This window comes from Labrus bergylta, chromosome 20 (genome assembly GCF_963930695.1).
Source record: "Labrus bergylta chromosome 20, fLabBer1.1, whole genome shotgun sequence".
Taxonomy (NCBI): Eukaryota; Metazoa; Chordata; class Actinopteri; order Labriformes; family Labridae; genus Labrus; species Labrus bergylta.
The window spans coordinates 6,576,184-6,596,418 of NC_089214.1; the positions used below are offsets into that span (position 1 = coordinate 6,576,184).

The 20,235-nt window shown below is 42.3% G+C and overlaps 1 protein-coding gene across 1 annotated transcript in view; it reads right to left on the reverse strand.

Annotated features, from left to right (window-relative positions):
• Positions 1 to 2,230: 2,230 nt before the first annotated feature.
• The window catches only part of LOC109983759 (protein disulfide-isomerase TMX3), a 33,730-nt gene continuing 15,725 nt past the window's right edge, over positions 2,231 to 20,235 (reverse strand). Inside the window, exons 11-16 of the mRNA XM_020633611.3 lie at positions 18,631 to 18,688; positions 18,383 to 18,436; positions 14,663 to 14,719; positions 10,673 to 10,802; positions 9,254 to 9,322; positions 2,231 to 5,516 (exon numbers count right to left, since the gene is read on the reverse strand). Of these exons, the coding sequence (XP_020489267.1) occupies positions 5,241 to 5,516; positions 9,254 to 9,322; positions 10,673 to 10,802; positions 14,663 to 14,719; positions 18,383 to 18,436; positions 18,631 to 18,688 (644 nt within the window). The 3' untranslated portion in view covers positions 2,231 to 5,240. The remainder of the gene's footprint in view (positions 5,517 to 9,253; positions 9,323 to 10,672; positions 10,803 to 14,662; positions 14,720 to 18,382; positions 18,437 to 18,630; positions 18,689 to 20,235) is intronic.

Consider the following 20,235-nt stretch of genomic DNA (forward strand, 5'->3'; position numbering starts at 1 on the left):
GATTTTTTTTTTTTCTGAAACTCATTCACAACAAGGCGTGTAGCTGACCTAATGGCAGACGGGTGTGGTGCAAGTGTTCTTCAAGGATCCTCAGCTCCAGCTCTCAGCATGTCGTCAGGTTGACTGAAAGTTAGGGTGAGACAGCATTTCCAGCAGGGAGACCGCCATCTGAGGTCGCTCAGGCTTCGTCCATTAATATTTAGTCTAAGGCCTTGACCGAGCCCCCAGGAACCAAGCACTGTCTAAAAGTGAACGCTAGGCGGCAAACATTAGTGTTGAATTCAAATTTTAAAAAAGAGCTCATAAGACATTTGTCTTTCTAATGCTCATACGAGGTACAAAAGTTCTGCAATAAAACATTGGTTTTTTTTAATGAGGTCTCAGAAGGAAAAAGCTATGCTAAGCAAATAGCTATTTAAAGAAAAGAAGTGAGATTATCTTACTAAGCTTGTCCTACAATTACGCGGCCTGCATTTAGCTAAAATCTAGCCGATTTTTCAGATATAGTGTTAATAATGGTACTAGTGTTCATTTTGATTGAGTAAATCTTTCCTCTTTTAGCTGTAGAGCTACATCTAAGAGAACTGAAAACATGGGGTGTACAGGAAGTGGATGGTAAATAGATGTGGCAACATGCAGGCTGGGTCCTATGGAGAACTGAAGTTTACATAATAGCATGTTAAAATAGATAAAAAAATCATGTTCAAATCTGTGATAACAGCCCCCATAACACAATCATTCAATCATTTTATGACTTCATTTTCTGTTTTCTGACTGATCATCCATCATAAAGAATCACAATGAACAATTTAGTAGATATTTTTGAAACACTGTCTTCTTGTCTCCAATGTGTTTATTCTATCTTCTTCTCAACTTCCAGATAGTATCCTCTGCAGGAGTGTGTGTGTGTGTGTGCGTGTGTGTGTTCGATGAGCTTTGATGGGCAACAGTTGCAGGCAGTCATTTTCACACAGCCCTGAAGAAAAGTTTTCCAAAATGTCAGGCCGTTCAGAAGAAAACAACAGTAACAAGCACTATCTATCGACTGACAAGCTGACGAGCGGCTATTAAACCGAGCTGAACCTTCGACGTGAAGTCGCAGCACCAAGAAAAAATAGTCAGACGGGGCTGCTGCAAGACATTATCTAACTGCTGATGATGGAGCGAAAAACACACGCACAAAAAAAGCTGTTTATTGAAGGGGCTGATCTCTCAGAAGGGCACATTTACCTACATTGTTTGCCTAATTAGGCATTGAGGTGTTTTTTTAAAAAACAATGCAGCATTTCTAACAAAGAGCAAAAGCCTCCACAGACAACAACAGAAGGCTTATTCCCATAGCGGAACAAAAGGAAATCATCCATTTCTCATCGAGATGATTGACTCAAACTGAGCCTTGAAATACATCCCCAAAGCATTAACTCAAATCACTACCCATCTCTTTACCTTGACCCAACAGACGACCCGGAGAACCTCCCATGTGATTCAGAAATGAGATGATTGCTATCTCGCTTTAATTTGCCAGTTCAACATAAGACAGGCGTCAGAACGAGCAGCAGTGTAATTGCCCTTGTCTGGTGCGCTAGATTGTTGGTCCTGAGAAAGAAAAAGAGACAGCAGGCCTCCTTCATTTACCACACGATAAAACTCATTCTCAGAATATATGGCGAGGTAATTGAGCGATGAATTACTTTTGCGTCAGCACCACTCGATGACACTGATTCTGATGTAGTCATATATTATCTCCCTCTTTGTGGTAATTTATCCCTAGAATGACAGAGGATGGAAAATGAACATCCTTCTTTTTCAGACCATAAAACCAACCAATCACCGTTTCCAAAAGTTACTCCCCCTCCCCTCCACCCCGCTTCAATCTCTGTTAGCGCGGGTCAGTTTTCAGGAAGTACACAGCCACATTTTGCTTTTTCATTATGTAGAGTCACGTCTCAGATAAGTGAGCGCCGTTATTCCCAAAAGAGAAGCAAAATAAATGAGTTTCACATCAAGAAATGCAATCAGCCGCGGTTAAGCCGAGATATCCCAAAATGTGATTATGTGAGGCTATAATTGAGGAGACACCTCTACCTCGGATTACGCCTGCCGAGAAAGAAAAACATCTGCGCGTGTGACAGTGTGAGACAGATGGAGAAATAGATGTCTAAGTGGAAGACAGGGCAGAAAAAAAAGATGTCAATGTAAGGGAAAACATAGAAAGCAGTCGACGAGAAAAAAAAGAGGACAATCTTTATTTCAATCTTTCAATCCTGTTATAAAGTGTGACAGTCTCAATTCAACCCCAATAAGGAAGTTTGGCAGAGAATGGTAGGCAACTACAAAGACCAGAAGGCAAGGTGAGGGCATGGTTTCCGTAAGTGCAGTTTCACAGTAACAACACAGAAAAACTCTGCGTATTCAAAACAACTAGTGTGCTTAGGTCGAGGCGCCTAAGTCGACCAAGGTACCAGATTAACTGAGCTGCAAAAGCACAATGAAAAGAGCGATGACACATTTATATCAAATCCTGGAGCCGTCTTATTCCTCAGCTATCAAACACAAAGTTACACAAAGGGGATACTCGCAGAAACTGCTCCAAACATTCATTACCCTTTTTGAAGGTAAGGCCCACTCTTAGAATCTTAACGGTCTGCTGTGTTGTCAACGAGTCTGTGAAACTTTACCAAATGTGTGAAATAAATCAGGACGTGGATCTACAAGAGTGGAGCGTTGAGATGAACGTGTTACACTTCTGTTCCCGAGGTCAAGCATGAACTTAATGCTCGTTCATTACAGCGTGTTAAAAGCCCCCCCCCCCCCGAGAGAAAGCCCGTTACAGATGCCTACATTGCTCATTTCAAACTTATAATTACTTTGCAGCTCTGAGCGTCACGTCGGCCTTTGAATGCATGAATGTTTCTGGTGAGTAATGTGAAAACACAAATGATTTCCTGTCCTGCTTAGAACTGGAAGAGAAGACTGAAACACAAATATATCATCTGAATGGCTATAAAACTAGAGCCAGCAGCTGATTAGCTTAGCTTAGCATAAACACCAAAGCTAAAATGCCTCTTTCCTAAGCTTGTTAGCTACCTTATAGCTAACAACTTTTTTTATTGTCTGTTAAATTATTAGTGTTAAGGCAACTAAAGAAGACTCACACAAAGTGAAGTTATACTTTTAAGATGTAGCTTTAAAGATTTTATTAGTAACTTTTAAAGTGTCTGCTGGTGGATTTCATCATCATGTGACTAAACAAGGCTAGCCATCGCCCTGAATTGTTTGTTTTAAGCTAAGCTAAATAGCTGCTACCTGTAGCTTCATGTATGTGTGTCAGACATTGAAGTAGTTTAAATTGTCTTCTCCAAGCAGGAAAGTGAACACACTAATTACATCATCAGTTTTTGACTTTATGTAATTTGAAAATATTTTTACTGAATGCAAATGTTTTTTATTTTCATGCGAGTCAATTAGATATTGCAAACAAGATATTAACACATTGTTTGCACAAGTTAGATGGTAGCTTGTGCACACAACATAATAACTAGTGGGCACAAGATAATTATCTCATAATTTGTGTGCATAAGATATTACTTTTTAAGACTTCAGGGGCTCCGTAGCTTTTCTCACTGGTTTCATAAGAGTTTTAAAATGGATTGTAGTTCCAGGCAACACACGAGAGAAGGGTTGAAATGACCTAACGCCATGGAAACACCATTAAGTCAAAGCCTGAGATTTTGTGTTCATTAAGCAGGTTTTCTGTCATTTTTATTGCCTTCCTTAAGGACACATGTTCTCCTAACTCTCAAGATGATGTCACAAGCTCTCAGGTTGCTCTGAAATGCCCCGCTGAGTAAAAGGCACCATCAGACCCTAAATCCAACAAGGTGCACTCCACTGTGTGTTTTTCATAAAAAACGGCATTACACTGAGTGCAGCAGACTCCAGGATCACTTGCTCTTGTCATAAAGTGAAGTGGCCAACCTTTGCCCTGGAGGAAGCCATAACCCCCTACTTGATATCAGCCATCATTACATCCACTTTCTCACAAGGATACAAGAGCTGGATCGAGATGGATTTGCCTCGAGAAAGCTGAAAATAACCTCCACTACAGTTTCTCAGTTCTTTTATACCAAGAAAAAAAAAAAGAGGAGGGGACTTAGTAGTAGGAAGATGGTCCTTATATTTTAAACCCTCGCTGTACTTTTCAGTGCATTTGGATGTAAACTTCAACCTGCCTACTGAATTCAATAATAGCAACCAGTGACGGGGAACAGATTGTAATATGGAAGCAGACAGAGCCAGTCCATCTGAAGAATACGTCTTGTTAAAAGCTGCAGGAACTACTGGTGCATGTTATGGGTGTCTGCTGCACAGGTACAACCCGTCTACACTGGGAATTTTGAGCAGGCTGGGTTTGAAACAAGTACGAAAAAAAAAGAAAAAAAAAGGTGCATTTGCCATATTTCAGCATCAGACAGACTGAAACCAATTACCATTCCAGCTGTTCTCCATCAGCTCTGTTTATGAATGGACAGTAACAGCTTACAGGTGGCTGGGATGAGACATAACATGAAATGCTCGGCACTTTGCATTCCTTAGAAGAAGAACTCATTTCAGGCAATAACATACAATAGAAAAAGCACGATTCACTTATGGCAGAGTTTCCTTCTTGGGCACTTCCTTTGCTTTCTAAACGCCAATCGCTTTATGTGATAAGCCTACACACACTTTGAGGTGGGAGGGGGGGATGGGGAACAAAATGTCTCTGTATTTAAGTTGAATTCAGTTTGAAGGCAAGATATATCTACTATCTACAGCTTCTAATATTCTAGGCTATCATATTGAACAGTAAATGAAAGAAAATGTGGAATATGACCAAAAAAACAAAGATAATAAGGGCATTGAGGTGGTTACAAAAACAACAAAACAAAGAAAAGGTAACATATCACATGGAGAAAACCACTAGTTTGTCCAATCATAATAAATAAGTTGTATTTTTGGTTCACAGCCATCCCTTCTCGTCTTTGAAAAGTGATTTGATGGCTCTGCTAAGCAGCTGACCTTATAAACTGACACACAAAACTCAAAGGGGGGGGGGGTGTCGTCTGTGCTAGAGGGGCGTTAAGGGGAAGTGATATGAAAGACAAAGAAGCAGAACTGTAATACATTGATATGTCTTCGAGTTTCATGTCACTGAATTCGACGAGGCCTATCATCCTGTATCCAGCGGGGAGCCCCCTGTGTTAATCGGTTTTCTTCTCCTCGGGATCCTTCTCCCCGCCGTCGTCTTCCTCGTCGGGGCCCTCCAGCTCAGCGGCGCGTTGCCTCTCCTCCTCCTCCTCTTCCTCCTCCTCCTCCTCCTCCTCCTCGTCCGTCAGGCCCTCCCTCTTGAGCGCGTCAATGTCATCTGGCCCGTCATCCGACTCGGCTGTGCAGATGCCATAGCACATCAGGCTAATTACACCCAGCGGTAGGCCGAAGAGGAAGCAGCCGAGCAGTGGAGAGCTGCGAAACACTGACTGATGTGTTGACAGAGGCGATAAAAGATGAGAGGAAGACAAAAATGGGAGTGTTAGAGAAATAATGGAATAAAAGAGAACAGCAAGAACAAACAGAAGAGAGAAAAGATGACATTTAGGCTTCCGTTATTTACAATTTTTAAATCCAGTGGACTCTTTATGGATATTGCACCCTCATCTTTTGTGTTGATTTAAATCATATTAACAACTTAGATTGGTAGGTAGCACTACTATGCAGAATCTCCATTTTCCTCCCTGAACAATGAGCCCTTAAGAACTTAACTGACGTTGATGCGAAAGCGCTCAGTGCTTTAATATCACAGTAGCAAATTGACCGATTAGAGCTTTGCCAAAAATGAAGTCGGGATGTCCTCTTCGTACACGGCTAGCTAGCTACTAAGCTAAACTGTGAAATATGGCAGAATGCAGAAAAAAAATGGCCATACAAACGGTGAAATTAACTGGTTATTGGAAAAGCCGGCGCAGCTCCTCTGTCAACTAATAATGTCATTGGCAGGACAAAGTATGTTCAACATGATAACCCTGATTCCCAAAAAGAAAATGTCCGGCTGAATGTATGCAGAAAAAGAAAGTGCCGACTCATTCAGATGAAAAAGTTACCACTCGCTGGAGTTTGGGGATCATGTTCCAGGTGTGATTTGAGTCTTAGGGTTTGGGATTGAATATAAATAAGTTGGCTGGTGCACTGCTCAGGCAAATATAAATGCACAAACAGAGAAAGTGGGAAGACCAAGGATGAAGGGGGGCCAGGAGCTCATTTTTGCCCTCGACCTTAAATTGGTAGAATCCGGCCCTGTTAGTTATTTTGTTTGTGCCACAGAGCTCACACAAACAAACGCTCTATTTCTTGCCTTCTTTCAGCACCTTCAAAAATAATGAAGCACAGGTGCAGAATGTGTAGTTGGCCGTTTAATAAAAGTGTTAGATCTCTATTTACAGCCGGTGTTTGCAGTAATGAAAGCCTCACCGCTTTAAGTAGAGTGAATTAAATTACTATTGGAGGGCTGATCCAAAAATATTTTGTGTTAAAAGATGGCAGACTGGCTTTTATGTTTTTATTCATTCATATATTCATTCATTAGCATTAGACCATTAAGCTGGGCTGAGTGTGTTCAGAAGCCAGGTCACAAATCATTTGCAGAAACTCGGCAGGCTTTAATATTTTAGAATGAATTAAATTTCACTCATAATTTAAGAGAGCCTGTATTGTTTTATTCTAGTCTCATTTGCCCTGTTTGTTTTGGTTTGTTTTTACATTCACTGCCATATTGAAGAGTTGTAGCCTTTTATCTGGAATCCTCTGGGGTTTGTTGTACTATTACACGGTAGAGTTTGAACTCGCTGTTACTCACCAGTCTGTGAGAAGATGTTTTCTGTACACACAAAGCCGGCTTCTTCTTTTGTTTGCTGTAATCATTTAATTTGCTATTTTGAACACGTTCCAAGTCATTGACATGAAAATAAATCATGACAAGAACGGCTATTTTACATCCAAGTTCTGATCTTGGAAGATAAAAATGAAGCTTATTTAAGGTTATACACACACACACACTGTTAGAAACACAACCCCTCGTCTCCTCAGCGCACAAAGATGGCCCCGCTTAGGACAACATTGCAAGTTCCTCTTCAAATGAACCAAGTGAAAATGGCGTCACCTGGCCTTTTTATAGCAGGATTCATCATTTGGCTCTAATATAATAGGATACAATGTACCTAGAAGGGGGTCCTCAGTCACAACTTCTGTCAGCCGCTGAGCCGAGAAGACGAGAAATATTCACATCCCCTCCAGTCACTGTCACTGGAAGAGGGATGGTAATTGCCACTGCTGTGATGCTACATGAGGTAGAAATGGGTATGCTATGCTAACAGAGCTGGCTATGAGTCATTGGGTCTAATGGCTGCTTCCTCATGCTCCTGTCAGACGTGCATTCAGATGGGCTCTCTGGGGGCAAGCTGATGGCTGCTGCCTATCTCCTCTGTGTCATATCATGGCACCGTGAGGGAGAGTAGCCATGGTGATACTTGCAGCGTGCTAAATTTAGGGAAGCAAGAAGGGAGGGGGGGGTTATTTCCTCTCTCTTACAGGTGAAAAACGAACCCTTTAGACAGGACGCAGATTTTTACTTTGGTGCTAATTGCTTGCAGTGAATCCAATGAAATCCTGAAAATGATGCTCTAACACGGCTTTATGACACATAATTTAAGTTTGGAAGCAAAAGATTTGACGATTTCTGACAGCCTGAGTCCATTTAAGACTTTTCTTACTGGACAGCTGAAATGTTAAACCTTCAGGAAAAAATACTTCTACAAGCTCCAGAAGTCCCTCTACCTTTTATCTCACCTTTTTCCGTAAATACAAATCTATAATTTCCCTTGAAGAGTTTTCTGCGTTTCTTTAAGGACACAGTTAAGGGGCAGCTCCACTACCCGCGGTTTCAGCACCAACAACACAGCTGTATTTACATTCCTATCACACCCTCGGTAAAAATACACCCGTTCTCCCAAAAAGAAGCAGCAACTTCAGAGACAAAGTGGGAGGAGAAGCAGGTTCAGCCTCCTGACCCTCTCTGCTCCCTCATTACTCCACCTCCTCCTCCTCCTCCTCCTCCTCCTCCTCCCTCGCTCTGCTGCCTGCTTTCTCCCTGCCCGTTCTGTGTTTACTGCCTGCATTGCATATTCGCCAGGTTTTCGTCCTCTGAAAGTTGTTTTTTATTCCCACAGGGAGAGAGCAGGAAACTCGGGGCATTTGTATTACAGCTTTACTGAACTTGGCACAGGTTTCATATATACACAGTATTTACCCTCGACTGGCAAACAGAGCCAAGGTGAAGCAGGGTGAGAAGCGTATGTGAAGCAAGGTGTTCAGGAGTATAATAATAATAATAATAATAATAATGATGATGATGATGATTGGTTTAAATGTAGAGCTGTAGAGAAATCAGGGCTGGAACAGAAGAACACCAATTATTGTAGCAGGTCACTTTGTTAAATCAATCACAGTAACATTAAACCAACCTTATTATAAAGTCGGAATATGCATTATATAATAAAATGACTATGTTATGTGAACGAGCCAAAAAAATGTATTATCATTCTACTCTGCCTGAGTCCATTTAAGACTTACGACTACCAAAAGTGTTTCTCTCCCTGCAGCCCATTGCTTTGGTTTATCCGCAATATCTACTACTCTGGACTTCATGAACTCTTTTCACCACCAAACAGCAGACAGGAAGTAGCTAGCAAAGGGAATTTAAGCTGCTAAAAACATGAAACTGACGTCAAGCTGGTGGAGACCAAAACAGAGCTTGAAAAAAAAAAAAAAAAAGAGAGTGAATGTAGTCGTTCTCACATCTTCACTTCTGAAAATATCGAGATTGTTTTAGGAGGACTGCCCCGGAGATTCTCCTGACCCTCTGTCAGACAGGAAGGGTGGCGAGGGGGGGGTTTCCTGAGGTGAGACATGACGTAAAAAAACGATGCAGAAGTAGCGGACGAAGCAACAGAGTCTGCTATACGACGGTGTGATGAGAATGTTTGCCTTTATCAATGCACTGACTTGAGATGAATTCTCTGAAGAATATCCCGGTGTTTTCTCACATCAGCCCACTCGGGCTATGAACAGATAAAGTGCTCGGGGTCTGGCAGGAGAAACTACAGGTGAAGTCCGAGGGAAAAGTGTGTGTATATGTAGCAGCCTGGTTTGAACTCTCACTTACCATAATGGTGGATCGAGCATCAAAGGCCACACGTTTGATCCTCTGGATGATGCCATCTCCTCCGTATGCCTGCAGAGAGACAACATTTAATGCCTACATATGAACAACGAGAGTTTGTAATGTTTAATCTGATGCAGTAACTTGGGGCATTTCCCGAAGTAACATAACAGCATCTTCTTGTTCATATGGTCAGACATTTAAAGCATTGTTTGATTAACTGCTTCCACTCTGGTTTGTTTACCGTCCAGCAGGTCCCGTCTGCCTGAGCTCATTTATTGGAAACACCACCTGGACTGTGGATGAGTGATCCGTCCCAACGCTAATTCGTCAGGACGGCCAATTAGTGAGCAATGACTGAGCAAGACTTCTGTCGACGCGCTGGAGGTGGGCAGGAGATGATTTCTGTGGAAACAGCTGTTGCACAGACTTAGGCTTACGCTGTGTGACGACTGCATAAGTAGGGAGGAAGGATTTTTCATTTTTTATAAAGTTGTTCTTGCTTCATTTCAAATGGGCAAATGGTCGAGGATTAAGAAATTAGTTTTATGAACCATGGAAGTCATGGAAGTGATTTTCTCTGAATAATTCTACAAAAGAGACCCTGAGGCCGGTCAACTCTGTCTTTCTCTGACTGGTTTGTGCTTCAGCTTCTCAGGAGAAACGCAAGAAGTTTCCACATTCCTAAGAAAAGACGCAAAAGGCCTCCTTAAAGAAACTATTGATGCTTTTTGCACCATGTTCATCATTTTAATTGTATTTGAATGCATATATAACTGTCATTATTGTGTGTTTTTCTGCATGACACACAAACCAGCCCCGAGACACCTCATCACCGACGTTTAAGAGGCTGAAGCTGTCCAGGCTTTGGCTCGAACCGAACTGCAGAAACATGGAGGTTTCTGTTCCAGTTTATTTGGTGGGCGGCGGTTTGTTTTGCTGAGCAAAAAATAGCTCGAACCTTTTGTTAGGGAGGTGAAAAAAAAGAAAAGAAAAAAGAGGAGGACCTCTGGCTGTTTGGCTTATGGTTTCATACATCTGGTGAGTTTCGTGTAGAGTGGGGAGGGCGATGACATTTCTTTTTCCGGATTAGAACACAATACAGAGTCGTGTAGTAATTCCAGTGTGTGAGTAAGACGACAGAAATATTGCAGATAATCTATTCAGAAGAGACAGCGGTATGAAATCTAAACATGCAAAAGAAGATTGCAGAAATACCTCATCTGGGGGGGAAATATTTTCCAGGGGGGGACTTAGAATGCAAAGCAACATGCCTGATTAATGAAGACTACTGGTGTGATTACAATGGTACAACACAAGAGAGGAAAGGGGGGGGGGGGGGGGCTGCACTGAGCTGAATGTGTAAACAGGAAGCAGGAGAGGGAGAGGGAGAGGAAGGAGGGAAGATGGGAAGATTTGTACCTGTGCAGAACCGTTCAAAACGCTGTTGATGAATTGGACCAGCTGCTCCATGGTCTCGATTGGCTCGCCGGGAAGGAAGTACTGCTCGTTGGAAGTGTTTAGGATGATAACGGAGGGCACCGTCACCTCGCTGAGGAAAACAAGAATACACAGCTTTTAATCTGCTTCACCTCAGCACCTTGAGCTGCCATTATCAAAGTGCATCATTAGGTACGAACAAATTGTGGTTTCTTAAAGAACAAATTCCAACACGGAGATTACAATAGAGGGATAAACAAAGGCTTTGTACTAAAGAGAAACCTAACTTTTCCCATGGGCGTTCTTTCAAAGGGAGGATTCTGCAGCCTGGCCTATTTCAGGGTGGCATTTCTTCTATCTTTTATGCAAACCGCGTGCAACTCAGGGGCTGTATGGGTCCATGCCGGTCACAGTTAAAGAGACCTCTGCAAATTATAGCTGACAAGGGAATTGCAGGGAGTCCAGCAGAAAGTAACTCTGCATCCACGCTGAGACTAAACATACACAAAGAAGCCGAGAAGTCCAGTGGTGTTGCCTCATTTTAGAAGAAAACACAGAAGCAGACACACACACACACACACACACACACACACACACACAGTTGGCTCTCAAGCCCTCTTACTTCCACAAATCAGCAGAGGAATTACAGAGCTCAGTGAGATAACAAACAAGGTCATATAAACAAGCAATCCCTCTTTCACATGTCTCGCACAAAGCAGCAAACCCAGGCTTAGATAAGGTATCCAAGTGCTTAGAAACAAACACACACACACACACACACACACACACACACTCAGGCACACCAACAGTCCATCACAGCGCTGCCACACTCACATCCCTGCGGTGTTACTCAACCCGGCAACAAATTTCACATCACACACGCACGCACGCTCATATCCATCACTGTCCCAATCCACCACCCAGCTGAGATCAGGAGCGCAAACACACACGCCTGAGCAGTAGACTCATCAACGCCCCACAACTCTGTCCAGCTGAGAAATGCAATCACACACACACACACACACACACACACACACACACAACACGAGTGTGTATTCCATCTGATATCCGGCCTACTCCAACAGATGGCACCCATTTAAAATAAATATGGATTAGCCTGTGCACCTCTGTGAGTGGAGACTACCGGGGTTTGCCGCCCATAATGAAGGGTCATATACTGTGCTATAGCATTAAAACAGCTTGAAAGCACACATTAAAGTCATATCCTGTAAGCTGGGGAAAAGAGCTGCAGTATAATTAGGGCTAATCATTATATTCACTTTTGAAGTTGATTATTAAAGGAAACTTCAGAGTTTTGCGTAAATACACTTAACTTGCTATCCTGCCTAACCTTTCAGTGCTACTCTTTAATGTTTAGTGAAGTTAGCATAGATTAGCATGGTCATAACATGCATGTTGCAAACAGGAGGCATCACTCGGTCAGGCTTCTTGTGGAGAGTTGGGGGGGGGGGGGAGCAAAGATACAGCTCTAGTATGTGTGTTTTGATTATGTACCTATGTTAGCATCAAGGCTAGGAGCAGGGGGGAAGCAGCTACAGGCAAAGCTCTTTCAAAGATGACCAGCACCTCCAAACTTCACTTAACAATCTTCTTGTTTCCACTTTTCTTGCAAAATGAAAAGAAAAAAAACGAGAATTTGTTGTTTTTCTGGGACATTACACGGTGACACACTAACTGACTACCTTAATGATGATGGTCTCCATATTATTGATGATGTTTAGTGACGATGGTTTTTGTTTGATAACGATGACTTATAAGATGGTTTCTATACTGATTAGAGCTCTCAAGAACTGCCCTCAATGTTGTGCTTTGCCTCTGGTCACTTCCTGTCAGCACCTGTGTGTCCAATCAGACTCAAAGCTGATCGTTTGCTCTTACTGACATTGTTCCCTTTTTTCTAGATCCTTGCTTGTGTTGTTCTTACTCTCTGATGTACGTCGCTTGAATAAAAGCGTCTGCAAAGTGAATTGTAGAATTGTAGACTTGATCTCTTTGCAAATATGCTTTTTGTGCCTTTATTGGAGATACAGGACAGTGGATAGAGACGGAAACTGGGGATAGGGTTAGAGAGAGGGTGGGGAACAACGCTCGGGAAAGGAGCCAAACCTGGGCCGCCCGCTCCGAGGACACTCGCCTCTGTACATGGTGCACAACAAGCCCCTCAGCCACCAGCGTCCCTTAATGCACAGTGGGTGGCTTAAAACCTTCTTATCTAGCTCCTAGTAAAAACTAATACTTGGATTCTCTAAAATCTTTGTAAATATTTAAAAATAAATATCATTCATTCCTTAAGATCCATAGCGTACTAATTTGTTTTGTTTTTTTACTTATTTAATGGGCCTCATTATCAGCAGTTCATTAGTTCTTTTTTTCCTCAAGTTTTCTTTTCCCTTTCTGTTACCAGGGGCATTTTTTCTGAGCTTTAATTATTGAAGGAGGACTTCATTAAAAACTGTAAACTTGTTAGCCGAGACTTGCTATTGTCACTTGTTAGCCGCTCGAATGGCGAGCGTTTCCAAAAACACATTTATTAGAAGTTCCACAAAGGCACCATTTAGTATGCAAATGAAATGACGGCTGCTTTGTGTGGATGTAATGATCCCTCTGCTCATTCACCTCCTATGGTTACAACTTTCCTCTTCCCACAGGGGCTTTACAGTCACCTCACATCACTTCAGGATTTTCACAGCCCACAATGCATTCTATATAAGGGGTTAGCAATAATCCCACGTTTAAACAGAGGCAGAGACAGCCTCGGGCTTAGAGTGGTGCTCATGCTTGTATGTGTGTGAGCGACGGTGCGTTTTCCTAAGCGCGTCTATGTGCCTCTGGTGAAAGCCGGGGCAGCCTTACGCCAGACAGACCGCTGCCAGAACACAGTAATCGCTGCGATGACAGAAAGAGGGATAAAAAGCCATCAGATTTATTTCCACGGCTCTCCTAAGGGAGAGAATTAGTGGACATTGACAGGCCAGGATTTCATTCCTCAAAAGGAGGGCAATTAATCCAGTGCTGCAGCGGCCAGAGTCAGCCCTGTTAAACCTGAGGAAATACATGTAATATATACTGGTAAAAAAAATAAAAATAGGAAAGCTCATCACCTCTTTCATCCAAAAACAAAACAGTGTCTGTCCGATCTGAAGAACCGTCCAAGAATCTGCTCGCTCAGTGTTGTCATGCATCCCAAAATGACTTCTACTGTACGCGCTGACACACTTTTAATTACAGAGCACTTTGGAGACCGTGTCGGTTATAATCTCCATCATACAAACAATAACATGCTCAAATTAAAAGAACATCCTGCAGCGGTCTATTACGCTCGCGGATTCTTACACACTACACCCACAACATTACACAAAGACACATAATTAGATACAGTAGGTATGGTAGACACAAAACAGACACGCCAACTGCTTCAGCCCTGCTGGTCTGTAGCACTAGCGGGGGGCTCTGTCTAATTAAAAGTGTGGGATGTCAGTTGCAGGGCCCTTTCAGAGTAAGACACGCATACGGTCGGTTTCGGCCCGGGCGCAGAGCTTTTGCAGCGGGGCTCTCGGCGTCATTAGTGCGGATCTTTGTCAAGCTATTAAATCACATGACCGCTATAGATTTAATCCATGCATTGCCTTATACCTCCTATATTGCTCTTTAAATCCCGCCTCTCACATGAGAAGATTTCCAGCAGCCTTTTCCACCTTTGTGTGCTTCCTTTGTAAGCGTCAGTGCATGACGGCGGGAGGGGGTTTAAATTGCCGGCAGCACTAAAAGAAAGAAATGACAGTCCGTCTGTATAATTGACTTCTCCACAAGAGAGCGTCTTTTGCAGTAGAAGCTGGCGTCATGAGTCACTCTCAACCTGGTTAAGTATCTGACAGAAGGTACTGAGTGGTAGGGAAAGACGAGGGTGACATTAGAAAGAGAGGAGGAGGTAAGTCAAATGTGAAAACTCACCCCATAATGAGGCTGTTAATGTAGTCGTTCCCGTCCATGTGGCCAAACTGGAAGTCTCTGGGGGGAGGCAAGACAAATCAGTGACGTGAGAAAGAGAAACAGAGCATCAAAAACAACATGTGAAACACTATAAATAGAGAGGGGTTTTTTTTTTTTCTGTCTCAGTGGGCTTCATATCACTACAATAAACTGGAACACTGACTTTCCTGCACAACACAGAAAAAAAAAAAAAAATCACATTTAATGGAATCCCGTGTTCTCACTGTGGAAAACTGGGATAATTTTCATCCAAGCAGGGAAAAAATAAAATGTATATATCCCCAAAGCGCCTTCCTGGGCCGTCTCACGTTTCCTCCCAGTCTCCTCCAACCACAGAAGCGACTCAGGTGATTTATCTAAACGATAAGGCAGGAGGAGGAATTCAATTTGTATCTCATTGTGCAGCACTATGTCGGAGCAGAGTGTATTGTGGGTAGACTGGGGGGAGAAAACGGGGGGGGTGGGGGGGATGCGAAGTCCAGAGACTGACTTCCACTGAATGACTGATTATGTAGGCCTCTACATATATATTATATTCATACTGAATCATAGCTACATCTTGCACATTTCTCCCCTGGGTGCTGCCTGAGCTTATATCAATGCCATGATTATGAAGTGGCTGAACTCTATAATAAATCCAGTGCATGCGATATAAAAATCATTTTGTGTCAGGGATAATCTTGCTGACAATAGCAGGCGAGACCGGGGGAACAGAACTCATTAAAAAGTCCGTTTGAACATCAGTACACGTCCATGACTGACAGGCGGTGAATCCATATTGATGCAGTGATGTTGATGCTTTACACAACTTTATTTTTTTTAAATTTGTCTTCTCAAAAAAAAAGATATTTACAGCACAGGGTCTGTTTCCAGTCGAGAACCGTCTTCACACTCCCACTGACTCTTCTTTTTTTTTTTTGGCCTGACTGATGAACAGACCGGCCAACAAGGGCGAGTAGCCAACTGAGAAAGTTGTGTGTGTTCAAGAACGCATGGAGCAATGTGAGGGCAAGAACGAGCAACACACTTTGAGGAAAACACTCATAGATGTCTGCAAAAAGTTGAAGTTTGGACTATTTACTCAAACCCTCCCTGTGGTCATGTTGAAATGTCTAAGTTATAGGGCTTTCACAGTTGCAGAAAACTCCTGATATTTCCAGGTGGAGCTGTATGTGTGAACGCAAACAGCCAAATATTCTCATTATAGCGCCGTGTAGCGGACTCTGTTGCTCAGTCTGCTACTTCTGCGTCTATTTTTTTAATGTCACATCTTACCGCAGGAGACCCCCCATACATACATATATATACATATATATATATATTTATTAACAGACCTCTCCTTTGGTTATCTTCATGGGCGGCATTGAGGCCAGATTCAAACTACATGTATATTCTAGGGAAGGTTATCACTGAGTTTTTACATGGACTTGAGTATGCTGGTTATGAGCCCTATCCCGGTTTTGATCATATTGTGGATGTGGTGTTCACATGCACACAGAGAGACGTGTTTATCTGGATCACAAACGAGGGCTCGAAGAGATTCAGTTCGTGAGAGAACCCTTTGTGTCAGATCTACTTGTCTGGTCTTGTCGAGACAATAACGACTGTTGCAGAATTTCAGCCCACCAGCTGATGAAATCAGACTTTCCCACAAGTGCAATTTACGCACATGTAGGCACAAGGTTGAGGGGAGTTTCACCCACACACAGCCTCTCAGATCCGACAGCTGAATTCACTGCTCTGTTCAAATGTAACCAACACTGTTTGAGCTGCACACCACCACAGTGAGCACCATGAGATGCTGCAGTCTTCCCCTGTGATCTTCTAGACATTGCGCTGCCTTCAACAACCTCTGGAGAGGGAGGAGGAGGAGGGGGACACTGACACCTGCGACTTGTAATTACAAGTACAGAGAGCTGCGTCAGAGCCCTGCAGGTGGCTCTGATCTCAGTGGGGATCTCGCACTCAAAAATGTTCAAAACACAGAAGAAGAAGAGAAGAAGTGTGGCGGATAGCAGTCGAACTGATGATAGAGATCTGTGTAATTCAATCAGTCCTAATGGGAACGCCTGGTGAGGGAGAAACACTTTGATCATGGCAGTTTGAGATACACCCCTTCATTCAAAAGCTAAAGAAATCTCTCTTCTGAGAAACACGGACGATGATGCGGCAGAGTGAGAAAAGCTTAAGCATAACATGATGATGGAAATGTGAGACTTCTTTTGGATTAATCCTTTCGGAGGAAATCCTGTTTTTCGCCTGCCGACACGCTGGCAGTGTTCAGCCATGAGGGTCGGACACAGAGGAGCGACCTTACAGCTGATTTGAATACAGGACAGTTCATCTGAGCACTTGTTTGTTTTGAGCGCGGGTCCCCAAGCTGATGACTGAGGGCGCACTCACACTACCCTGCTTATGCGCGATTGTCCCATAACAAACGTTATATGTTGATAATGAACTGTGATGAACCCCGACAGAAGAGAAATTGAAACCTGCACAGCCGGTTATTATCAGCTGATGTGATTACAAAAAAAATGTGTTTGCTCATGAAGCCCGATGTTCCTCTTTTGTTGGATTATCAGTGAAATAGATGAACTGCACTGCACAATCCAGTCTCCCTTTACTGTCAAAAAAACAAGTTATTATCAATCCCAGGATTCAGTTTTCCCCGTCTACACATGAACACCTTAACCGGAGTTTCTATAATCTTCACCCTGGAGGGAGTTTAACCGAAGGAGCGTTTTCAGTGACCTAAAACGCAGTTAGCGTATGAAAGGCCAAGACGCACATAAAAAGCTCAGTTTTCAAAAATACCCACCTACATGTGGACGAGGCCTAAGACACCTAAAAGTTCTAAATCAACTATTTGGGCTGTGTTCCAATACTGCTGGTAGCTTTCTTTGCCGTTGAATGTGGCAGATTTCAAGTATTTCAGTAAAAACGAGTATTTAGAAATTGTAACTAGTCATGATTAAACACAGATTTTACTCTAATCAAACAGGATTATTATTTTAATAGATTGATAGCTTGTTTTTACATTGTTTATTCTATTTAGACTTCGGGACACAAGCAGGAGGACGCTGCTGTTTACTTTTCTCCTATGTTTTTATTCTCTACTTAATGTTATTCACAAAATTCAACCACCTTGTTTGTGCTAACCTACAATTAGTAAGAAACAGCACATCTGATCGTATTGTTTCCTTCACATTCTGTTTTTAAGCATCTTTCTCGCCGACCTCTTCCTGTCCCTTGTGAGGAAAAAGTAAAACTACAAGAGGCAGGATATTCTACATCTCCTGCATATTCCTCCCTTGTATTCAGCGCCTTGTTTGATTGGCTCCTCTCCAGTCAAAGAACAGGTCCAAACAACGCAGCGTGGAACACAAAAATCCCATCCCTAGTTGTTATTTCACAATTGGAGCGGGAGAGAAACACAAAATGATGCATTAATACAAACCGGAGCAGAGTTTGTTGACTGACAGCTGAAAAAAAAAAAACAACACACCTATATTTGGAGGGTTGACATTTTGCATAATTACCTTTTCTACTGAACCTCAACGAAAACAGACAAAGGCATAAACTTGCTCGTGAGAGAAGACAGGCGACGGTTCCCCAGTGAGCGCACCATCCCAGAATAAATGTATAAATTGGATGTTCATCTTTCACAGACTCGTGCCTTACCTGTTAAAATGTTCTCTGTATTCCTTGGCCACCCTCTGAATCAGGGTCTTTAATCTAAAAGCAAATGAGAAGAGAGTGAAATACCACACGAGTAGAAGAATAACCTTATTTTTAGCCACTGTCTGCAATTTGTGGGAAGGCTCGAACAATAACAGCAAGACTTATCTTCATTTGAAAGCAGCTATTGTGGTAACTGTGGGAGTCGTTTATTCAGAGCCATGCTTTTTAATTGTGAGTGCTCTTTGTACCTGCCACTCTCCTCTGTGGGGTCCTTCTCATCGATGACTCCAATCGCCACCAATTTGCCTGTGGTGTTAGACAGGGATTACAAATCACAATCATGCACACACACAAATAAAAAAAATAAAATAAAAAGAGGATGAGAAGACAACGGCAGGCAGATAAGAGGCTCTGGAGGAGACGGATCACCTCTCAACAGGGAGGGAAAAAGAAAGAAAGAGTGTTTTATTCATTCATCACTCAAACATGGAGCTAGCTAAAGGCTTTCTGCTCCGTTTGATCAGGAAACAAGTGGTCACTTTCAGGTTGAAGAGCTATTTCTGAGCCATTCTAACAAAAAAAAAACCATGACAAATAGGTCTACTTAAAAGGGGGAAAAAAAGAACTGTTACACAACTTAAAAAAGGTCTGTGTGGCAGATGTGTATGGTTTAAGGCTAGAAAGCAAATTTTTGAGGGGAGTAGAGAACCAGCCTGCCCCCTGGTGGTCACTCATGGTGGTTGAGTGGATAGTTTGAGGGTATGTAAAACAAAATATATATATCTTATATGTATTATTCAGCATTTTCAAGTAGGATTTGCACATCTTTCACCTTCCACCCTTTATTAGTATGTTTCCATGAAAATATCTGAATTAATAAAAAATTGAGTTTTTTGTTAAGTTCTTACATTACCTCAAATATTTCCAACAGTTATCAAAGCGATACAAATCCATAATTTGATGATTGTAACGGGACGTGTCCTGTTGTGGCGGCCACCCATGATGAGCCACCATGACAGACGTGAAACTTTTATCGTTGCCATGGAAACACTGGATGTTACGTGAAAGAAGGCTGCATAAAAAGGACGTGGAAACTGCTACTGAAAGCTGCCATACTGCCGTGATATAAATGTCATGTAAATTATACTAATTACTGACATGGTTAAAAAGTTTGCAGTGGAGACGCTTCTTCAAAGTTTTTTTTTTTTTTGTTGTTGATGTCCTCAAGTACATTTCTAGCCTTGAGGACAAAGAATTTCAAATAGTTTTTTTGCACCACTAAGAAAAATACAACTGTGAAGAGTGTGAATCTGTGGAAAAGATTTTGGTTTAGTTTGTCATCTTTTTTTTGTTGCCATCAGCTCCGTTTTTCTGTCCCTTAAGTTTTGCCTGCCTAAACACATCTAATTAACAGTTTGAGAGTATTCATCAATATTCTGATCTCTCTTGTCTCGTAGATTCCACTTGATCATGGGGGGCTGGTTCATTGCAGCAGCCCACTCCCTTTCCCCACCCCTCGACTCCAATTATAATCTCTAATCATTAATATCAAGTGAATCTTACAGCTGCACTTCAACCTCTAGAATTAACATAGTTATCTTTTACTGCTAATGCTACACATACTTTGATCATTATTACTGACATGACCATTATTAGACACAAATAAAGGTTGAGATTATCCAAGAAGGGAGTACACTGATTCAGCACGTCGAAGCAAGGCTGGTTGCCCATAAGGGGGGAAAAAGGGGAAAGCGTTCTGCGGCCCAGTACCATTTGTCTCTGTGTTAAAGTATATGTCAGACCATGAGGATTTCACACTGTGTCTTTTAGAGCTTTTAAAAGTCTTCAGGCTC